This window comes from Corvus kubaryi, unplaced genomic scaffold (genome assembly GCF_017639235.1).
Source record: "Corvus kubaryi isolate FWS band 111438036 unplaced genomic scaffold, C.kubaryi_AGA036_p1.0 37357, whole genome shotgun sequence".
NCBI classification, from domain to species: Eukaryota; Metazoa; Chordata; class Aves; order Passeriformes; family Corvidae; genus Corvus; species Corvus kubaryi.
The window spans coordinates 374,384-384,323 of NW_024581117.1; the positions used below are offsets into that span (position 1 = coordinate 374,384).

At 41.7% G+C, this 9,940-nt stretch overlaps 1 protein-coding gene across 9 annotated transcripts in view; it reads left to right on the forward strand.

Moving 5' to 3' along the window:
* The window catches only part of SEMA4D (semaphorin 4D), a 38,167-nt gene extending 29,272 nt beyond the window's left edge, over positions 1 to 8,895 (forward strand). For 3 of the 9 annotated variants that reach the window (XM_042033532.1, XM_042033534.1, XM_042033533.1), the window contains 3 exons: positions 5,037 to 5,246; positions 7,954 to 8,051; positions 8,559 to 8,895. In XM_042033532.1, the coding sequence (XP_041889466.1) occupies positions 5,037 to 5,246; positions 7,954 to 8,051; positions 8,559 to 8,588 (338 nt within the window). In that variant the 3' untranslated portion in view covers positions 8,589 to 8,895. Of the gene's footprint in view, positions 1 to 416; positions 2,871 to 5,036; positions 5,247 to 7,953; positions 8,052 to 8,558 lie in introns of those variants that run through there. The other 6 variants (XR_006016943.1, XM_042033535.1, XM_042033539.1 and 3 more) reach the window with 6 other exon arrangements.
* Positions 8,896 to 9,940: the final 1,045 nt, after the last annotated feature.

The following is a 9,940-nucleotide window of genomic DNA, read 5'->3' on the forward strand; positions in this document are numbered from 1 at the left end:
GTGTTCTCTGGAGAACAGGAGTGATTTTTGGAGAGCATGTTACTCCTTAAAATATGTTCTCCAATTTTCTTCACTTTATTTTAAAACTTAATGTAGTAGCCTTGTTAGCTGATAGGATGGCCAGAAATAATTAGGCAAACTCAAAGTGCCAGGGAAGTTTAGGCTGGTCATCAGGAAAAAAATTCTTCACAGAAAGGGTGATTGGGCATTGGAATGGGATGCCCACACAGGTGGTGGAGTCCCCATCCCTGGAGGTGTTTTAAGGAAGGACTGGATGTGGCACATAGTGCCATGGTCTAAATAAGGTGGTGTAAGGTTATAGGTTGGACTTGATGATCTCAAAGGTCTTTTCCAACCTAGTTAATTCTGTGATACTGTGAAAATGGAACCTAATTTTTTTTTTTTTTTTTTGACAGTCCCTGGTTCTAGCTTACTGGTGCCTCATCTGATTTTTCTTCACAGACAATTATCTATGTTCCAACTGCAAAACCTTTTTCTGGACACCGTCAGAGAACATCTGAATAAATGCATGAACAGTTACCAATTGCATTTTCATGTAATGTGCCAGTCAGCCATTTTCCCAACCTGCTTTTAAATTCCACTCCAAGAAGACAGAGGCCGTGTCCTACTTGCACCCACGTGTGCTGTGCATCACCTCTAGTGACTGGTTGCTGCTTCCAGCTTTTAGGTGGAAAGGAAGTGCTTCCTGCTTTTCATCTGCCTTCGTAAGGCTGCATCAGCTTGTGGTGATGTCACACACAGGGACTGGTAATTTAATGAAGCACCACGTGTCTGAAGGAGGAGGACATCATGCATCCTTCAGTATGAAATATGTGGTGTTGGAAGTAATATTCTGTGGCATTTCAGAGCGGTCTATTTTCTTGGCTTTTTAAAGGGACTTTTTTCCATTGCTGTCAAGCTTGTCTTCTAGAATGCATTGCCCTACTTTAACAATCAAAAACAAACACCAGTCAACAAGACTACAAAAAAAATGCACGCCTGTTATAGGGGGTACAGGCTATTTAATTTGCACAATATTTGAAGAAAACTGCAAAGATGATTGCCTCAATTAAAGATTTTTTTTCTTCACTTTTCCAGTCAGTTATCCACTGATGGCTTCATTTTGTACTGATTTATTATTCTGGTATGTTATCAGCAGCAATGACTCAGACTCCTACAACTCAAGAACTATGACCAGCCCTAAATCTTTCATTCACATACTAGGTAGTGCTGGTGGTAATATTTCATATTAATGATTGACTAACCTCTTCCTGGGCTAACTTTGATGCCTGATTTTAAAAAAACTTCCTGCATCCAGATTATAGGGCCTTTTTAAAACTTAATCCCTGCTCTGGATGAGGGCTTCCTGTATGATCTTGGTTTTCAGAAATCTGGGATGTTTGCTTCAGTAGCATTCAGGAAAGCTGCAAGCTTGATAGCAAGCATTAAATCCAGATGCCATTCTTTTTCTTAGTCTGCTGCACGTGGTGAGCTTTGAAAGAGGTTTTGGTGTGTATTGGGTTATACAAGGAAGTTTTTTCCTAAACCTGAACTTCCCATCACTGTGGATAGCCTCCGGTAGCAGTTCTTTGTCTAGATTATAGGCATTTGTGTAAAAGATTCTTTGTTACCCTGGTAGAATTTCTCTGTGGGATACCTGTCGGTTATCTTCCCTGCATTTCAATTTGCTGGCAACTTGCAGAAATTATTAGCTGGGGTCTAGGTTTGCTGATGGCTCCTGCTGTTGTAACAAGTCCCCTGTCTTTATCTTGGAAGTGTTTCTGTGAATATAGGGAAGCCTTATTAAATGCTACCCTTCAAGAACTGGGTTAGAAATGAGGGAGACCCGATGCTGAACCACCAGCAGTGGTAGCACTGCTCAGGGTTCACAGTGCAGCTTCGCTGGGCTGCTTTTGAAATCTCCACAGCTCTCTGCACATTGCAGCACTTGGCACAATGAGCCAGTGTGGCCAGTGCTCCCTCTTGGTCCTCCTGCCTTATGTCACTGAGCTCAACTTAATCCATAATCTGCTCCTTTTAAATTAGTGTCTCCAAGCTGTCTTGAAACCCGTATGTCTATTAGGATGTGATGTGTATATGGCAAATGCTTAATTTGATCCAGCTGAGCAGGGCGCATCCCCATGCTGCTCTGACTCTGTAGCTGTATACTTCAGTTGCTTCAAGTCTGCTTTTTTTTACTTACTTTTTTAACCTTAGGTCAAATTTACATGAATAACCCAGTGAATGCAGTCAGATTGTGGGTAGAAGATTACAAGCAGCTGCAGTGGTTTGAGTTTCTACGCTACCTATGACAGCTGAATTTTTTTCTCATGGAAAATACTGAGAAAAAAATCATCTGGGTATTAAATATGTCATTTGTGTAAACCAGCCTGATTTCACATAGGTCAGAGAACCCATTCTGCTGGCAGAAACTACCTGGACAGTACCTGGGCCATTACTACCTGGGTGTTATAATTTCATTCGAACTGGTGAAAGCAGAGGAAATGAAGTCTGTGTGGGAAAGAAGCAAACACTTCCACAGACACTGGAAATTTTGAGGGGCTTATGCAAAGAAAAGGGGTAGTTCAGATAATGCCACAAAGTTTCTTATATTTTTGTTTGATATCTGTTAATTCCCCTTCTAGAATCACCAAGGTGGTGAAGTTGGTTTTATTTCATCACGTGTAATTAATGTAGTTTATTGAAGCAATGTTTTTGATGTTAACTGTTTGAAATCTATTTAATGACTTCTCAGACATAGCTACTTATATACCTGGCCTGTTGTGCTGTTTAGTTCTCTATTGGATTATTATGTTTTAATAAGATTACTTTTTTTAAATCTTTCAAGCATTCCTAACATGGATGGCAAAGTAAGTAGATCAGGTTTGACAGAAACTTGTATTTTAAAGGTTGCACTTGACATACAATTAATTTGTGTTATAGTAACAATAGAAAATGCAGAGAATATGCTCGTGTTATTTTCCTTTATCTTAAAAAAATACTTCCCTAACCATTAGATATGATTCTGAATTTCTCACCACAGAGTTGTAGAAAATGTAACAAATGTGACTGAAAATTTTTGCAGATTAAACTGTTTCACAGTGTATTTTTTTCTGTTGTTCCATCTGAAAATGAAATCAAAGTAGAGAAGGTAATTGCCCGAGAATTGGAAACAAGCTCCACTGAAACAGGATCAGTAAAATCCTGAGTACTGCTTGCACCTAGATTTTGCTGTCAACCAGTGTAAGTGGGGATGAGTGTGTATCTCTGGGGATTTCCAGTGCTTCTGACTGCACAGAAAAACAAAGGAAGAGTAAATTGCCAAGTTGCAACTTTGTAAGGGGCCAGTCTGAACCAAGACAGCTTGCAAAATTTATATTTTACATATTTTACTATACTTATACATTTCTTTATACATGTATAAAGAAATGATTGCATATTTATCTCTTGGTGAAATGTGGATGTAAGCTGAAATTTTGACAGATTTCCAGCACAACTGAGATCTTTAGCACAGGAAAATAGAGCAGGTTCTCTAGTACATTTGAAGTAAGTTTAGGGAAGTGTCCTGCACTAAACATGCCACTTCCTTGCATGGCTCTAAAATGGCACTTAGGTATTTCGACTTTTTTGCTGTGCTTGCACTTACTATTCCTCCAAATTTCAAGTTTGTCCAAATTTCAACTTCAGCTTTAGTTTACTGAAGTAACTTGTCCCTGGTTCCAGACTTCCCACTAATTTAGTGACATGTAACCAGTCTGCTGTCAACTATAGAATAAGTACAATCATCCATAAAACCCCTTAAAAAAAAAAGTGTGCTAGACCAGCTATTTTCTGCTGTCAGCCCTTCAGACTGTGCCACTTCCCTCAGAGAAACTCTACAATGCTTTAACTAGATCATGTTCTCTATCATTCACCCTTACTCTTATTGCTAATTTGTGTGCCCATTATTTGTGGGAGATTTGGAAATAAAACTTAGGAGTTAAGAATTTAATATGATACACTGAGGAAGTACACAAATGTGAAAACTAGTTGGTTTTTCTCTGCATGATTATCTAAAACTTAATTGGGACACTAACAGTAGAATTGTATTTTTCTAGGGAAAAAAGGCCACATCAACTTGCTCACAGTAAAAGCTGTAGTAGGTTCTGTCAAGACATATTTGCAAAAATAGTTCATTTTCTTTTTACCTCAAATTTCTCTTTACATCTTCTCATGCTAAGGCTAGTCTGGATCCTAGGCCCAGAGGGAGAAATAGTCATGTTTTAAACATCAGAATTACAAAGATCTTAGCTTGGCCCAGATGTCTGTATTTTAAATGGAAAGGCTCTGATGCTGCCAAGCACACTTCAGCCAACCTTGCCAGTTTTCTGGGAACAGCTGTTCTCTCCTCCAGGCTACTGTCAATCTCTGATTTATTCAAATGTTGCCCTTGCAGGTTAAGACAAATAACAGTAACCAGGCTAAAAAATTAAATTGCTCTTTGTTGTTGATCCAAGCTTCTTTCAAGTTCTGTCTTGCTTAAGTGCCTGCTGTGACTACTGGTTCTGTGCTTTTTCCACTTCTGCCTTTTTCATTACTACTTCCAGCATCTTTGACGCACTGAGTTCTTGAACTTTTCCCCTCCTGGCCTTTTTTTCAGATTCTGCAAGGCATGTCTCAGGTGGTTTCAGCTTTGTACCAGGAGCTATGTTGGGCAGCAGTAGGCAATGTGCCTAGTGCTACAGGAATTCATACGGGCAGATGGTGCTGGTGTTCATCATTGGTTCTACCATGTGTGTGCTAAGTTCCCCCTTGCGAGAATCCACACAGAATTCCTCAATACATACAAACTCACAGCTTTGGCTTGAACCTAAATTTCCAGAGTTAGCTCCTCTTTATCCCAGGTTTTTCGTAGCTAGAACTTTAGCTGAAGAAACCTAAGAAGCATTACAATCAACCATTCATGTTTTTAAGCCTAATCTTGATGTGATGGGGTTTGTGTTCTTTTCAAAGACTCATCGTCTATTTTCTTACAGAATAACCTGACATTTTTACAGGTCCGGATGACTCCTACTTTGTCTGGAAGAAGAACGGACAAAAGATGAAGGCGTGCATCACAGAGCAATCTCACATGCTGCTTGATGGCAGAGTGCATGTTCTCAGCTGGGTGAAAGATTCAGTATCAGAAAACACAGAATACAGATGTTCATTCATCTCAAAAGTTGGGAACACAACATCGGAAGTGCTGATCACAGTGGAAGATAAAGGTACGGTTGTTCCAAATGCATGCTGTGTTTGGCCTGACCTTGATAAGAGTAAAGCTCTGTAATATTCACCCATAAAACATGTGCATATCTAAAGGTGGTAACTCTTGCCTGCAGCATGAGTATCCACTTCAATTACGAAAATGTTTTAGAGCCATAAAAACTCCTTCTACCCCTTCCCTCAAAGGGCTTATGTAAATTAGCAGTTATGATCTAGAAATTGAACCAAAACCTGCTAAACTAATTAACAAAAACTGAAAACCAAATGAGTAATAGAGAGCTACAAGTAAGTACTCAGCTGGAATTCTACAAGGTAATGTAGAAAAATTCTTTAATGCACATGGACTTAAGGCAGTCAGAAGGTAAAGAGAAACCCCCACTACCCTAGATTTTTGAAATTGCATGATTTGTAAACCATCTATGGTTGGGCAAGGTCAGTTTTCTCAGCTCCATCGGGACACTAACTAGGCAGGTAGGCAGTTAAATAACTTCAGCAACTGCACGATTTTGGAGTATCCAGAATGCCTGCTGCAACTAGCTCTTGAGACCTTACCCAGGCCTGGAGAAGGTCTGAACAGTCTTTAAAAAGACAGCAGGAGCAATGGACATGACACAGCATGGATTTTCTTGGCAAAATGAAGGAAAAATTAACCAACTGGTTAATACTGAATGTGAGTCTGTCAAGGCTCAGTGCTGCTTTTTTCAATGACAGAGAAAAGCCATGGGAGTTATGCCATCACTCCAGTTACTTTGAAATCTGCATTGGAAGCAGAATTAAGAGCATCTCAGTGAAACCAACGTAAATGTAAAGCAGACAGAAGGGCTCTCACTGTGCTCTTAAAACATACATACCACTATTGCTAGTGTCCCAAAGGATAAACAGAAAATATGTCACCATCAGTCTTACCTTCTGCAAAAAAAGCTGGCAAACAGAAATAGCACTAGAATTTTACCAAGATGCAGTAACATATCCCTTCTTTAATTATCACTGGGAGGAAGTATAAAGAACTCTTGAGTGAAATTACATGGCACCTACAGAGGGCTGAAGGATCAGACCCAGCCAGTATGGATTTAGGACGGACAGGTCCTTCCTAAATCAGGACCAACCTGATGCCCTTTTATGTGACCAGGTGACCTGCCTGGTGGATGAGGGGAAGGCTGTGGATGTTGTCTACCTGGTCTTGAGCAAAGCCTTTGTTTGACACTGTCCCCCACAGCATACTCCTGGAAAAGCTGGCAGCCCACGGCTTGGACAGGGGCTCTCTTTGCTGTGTTAAGAGCTGGCTGATGCCCAGGACCAGAGAGCGGTGGTGAACGGTGCTGCATCCAGCTGGCGGCCAGTCACCAGTGGTGTCCCTCAGGGGTCTGTACTAGGGCCAGTCCTATTTAATATCTTCATTGATAATCTGGATGAGGGGATTGAGTCTACCATCAGCAAATCTGCAGGTGACACCAAGTTGGGGGGTGAGTGTCAATCTGGTGGAGGATAGGAGGGCTCTGCAGCAGGACCTGGACAGGCTTGATGGGCTGAATCCAGCAACGAGGTTCAACAAGACCAAGTGCTGGGTCCTGCTTTGGCCACAACAACCCCCTGCAGTGCTACAGGGTGGGGACAAAATGGCTGGACAGAGGCCAGGCAGAAAGGGACCTGGAGGTACTGACTGACAGTGGATGAACACCAGCCAGCAGTGAGCCCAGGTGGCCAAGAAGGCCAATGTCATCCTGGCCTGTATCAGCAACAGGCCAGAAGGACCAGGGAAGTCATTCTTCCCCTGTACTCAGCACTGCTTAGGCCACACCTTGGGTACTGCATTCAGTTCTGGGTGCCCGCAGTTTGGGGAGATGATGGAGTGGGATGTTGAGGTGCTGGAGCGTGTCCAGAGAAGGGCAACAGAGGTGGTGAAGGGTCTGGAGCACAAGTCCTGTGAGGAGCAGCTGAGCGAGCTGGGGTTGCTTAGCCTGGAGGCTCAGGGCTGACCTTATCCCTCTCTACAACTGCCTGAAAGGAGGGTGCAGCCAGGTGGGGACCAGTCTCTTCTCCTAAGCCACCAGTGACAGGACAGGATGACACAGTCTAAAGCTGCCCCAGGGAAGGTTTCAATTGGACATTAGGAAGAACTTCTTCACAGAAAGGATGATAAAACATTGGAATTGGCTGCCCAGGGAAGTAGTGGAGCCACAGTCCCTGAAGGTGTTTAAGGAAAAACTGGACGCGGCACCGGGTGCCATGTCTGGTTGACAGTGTAGTGTTGGATCCTAGGTTGGATTTGATGATCTCAGAGATCTTTTCCAACCTGATTGATTCTGTGATTCTACGATTACTGAAAAATGGGGAATACTAGCTGGACACATCCATCAGGTCATTGGTTCATCATGTCAACTGGTCCTCTCCATCATGTCATTTTTCTCCCCAGGCTTGTTATGATCTAACTGAAGCATTCCTGTGCTTGTTACATGGGTTTGAACTACTAATTTGTAGGTCCTACCTTCTAGATCTTGAATCACAGATAAACAGCACTAAGCCTGTTTCCTCTGGAGGATATTAAGTTTGCTGCACAGGGTGAGAGAACAATTTCAACAGCACTTACTGCCAAATGAGATGATGGTTCCTTCTAGCTCTCCTTCCTGCAGGACAGGCAGTCCTGCAACTGATCAGGTACTGACTTCTACCATTATATCGTTATGTAATCATCCCATGTACAATTCTCAGATAGTGATGGCCAGGATGCATGGACCAAAGAATTTGATACCTGGAGAAGTGCCATCAGTGAACATGACAAGATGATGCAAAACTGGAGGAAAACATGGGTAAGACTTTTATAAACTGCCTCTTGCACTTCTGCAACTGCCTGTACTTACTAACAAAATGATCAATGTTCCTGTACAAGTCATGGTTCATGACCGTCTCAGCAGTGAAGTCTATTTTATCTGTGACATTCATCGCAGTTACGTCAGCTTGTTCCTTCAGTCCACTAACCAAGTGCTCATCAGTCAGTAGTTCTCTTCCTGCCCAAAAGAGTAAGTCTGTGTATAATGAATAGAGTAGATCAATTTCATCACATCTGTAGACTAACTGGATTGCAGAGACTACTGGACTCCAGAAATGGTACTGTCCATAAAAGCTGACCATTTTTTACAAAAAAGGTCCATACCCATCTATTAGTATTTTTCTTCAACAGTTAGAACAAAGATTAATTTTGAAAACCTTAGATATGACATGCTTGCTGCCTGTGGAACAGTTAGGATAGGCAACCTTTAAGCCCCATTTTCATTTTTAGAGTGGTATTAATACATCATTCTGAATTTTTTCTTCAGGAGACCTGCAACAAGAGAAACAGCCTCTAAGGGACAAAGGAATAAACAGGCTAGAAGGAGAAATGTATGCAAGTTAAGAATACCTGGTACTCTTGGTGTTATTGCATTTGGAGAAGTCTTTGCAAGCATTAGAGTTGGCTTTAAAACTGATATTCAGAATCACCTCAAGCATGAAGTGGAAGGGGATTTTCTTACTGCACTGAAGAATAACTAAGTTACACGCTACAGGAAAAGCCATCCATCCCATGCTGCAACTATCTCTGGTTTTCTGATGTCAGCTATTTCAGCTTAATAAAGAACAAAAGTAGTCTCAGTAAAACTTGTGCTGTTCAAAGAACATAGCCTGTCTTCTGTTTTGAGTTCATAAAGCCAACCAGGTAATTTTGGGCTTGAGGATCTTGGCATATGATTTAGAAATTAGGATGTGGGTCACATTTATGTAAAGACATTTCAACTTGTACACTTATTTTTCTTTTACTATGTTTACCCTTATGTTGCCAGTGTTTTGAAGAGCATTCCTTTCTAGTGTCATCAAGTTCATTTGTTCAAACACATTTCCTTTGGTGATTGTGCTGGATTTGGCTGGGGTAGAGTTAATTTTCTTCACAGTGGCTGGTAGGAGGCTGTTCTGCATTTGTGCTAATGCAGGGTTGATAATACAGAGATGTTGTTGCTGAGCAGGGCTTACACAGAGCCAGGGCCTTTTCTGCGTTTTGCACTGCCACAATGGCGAGGAAGTTGGGGGGTGCAGGGGAGGTTGGGAGGAGACACAGCCAGGACAGGTGGCCCAAACTGACCAAAGGGATATTCCAGACTGTATGGCATCCGTGCTCAGGATACAAAGGCGGGGGAAGATGTATGGAGTGATAACATTTGTCTTCCCAAGTAACCATTACATGTGATGGGGCTCTGCTCTCCTGGAGCTGACTGAACACCTGCCTGCCCATTGGGAAGTGGTGAATGAATTCCTTGTTTTGCTTTGCTTGTGTGCATGGCTTTTACTTTTCCTATTAAACTGCCATCATCTCAACCCACGGGTTTTCTAGCTTTTACCCTTCTGATTTGCTCCCACTGTGAGAGGCTGGGTGGTGCTTGGTTGCTGCATGGGCTTAAACCATGACAGTAATAATTCTGTACCAAATAAAGAAGTCCTGACTACTGCTTAAAATACAGATAGATTACAAAGTATGCAAGAAGACCCTAGTTTTTGAAAATTCTTCTTCTATATTTGAGAAAATGTAGCTTAAAAGAATTCTATGCTGAAAGAATTCAATCATTCCTTATGATGATCAAGTGTGGACTGAAAATATGAGGACCTACACTATCCACAGTACAATTGTTCTGAGCAGTAATGCTGTAAAGTTTTGTCCTTCTGCATCTAA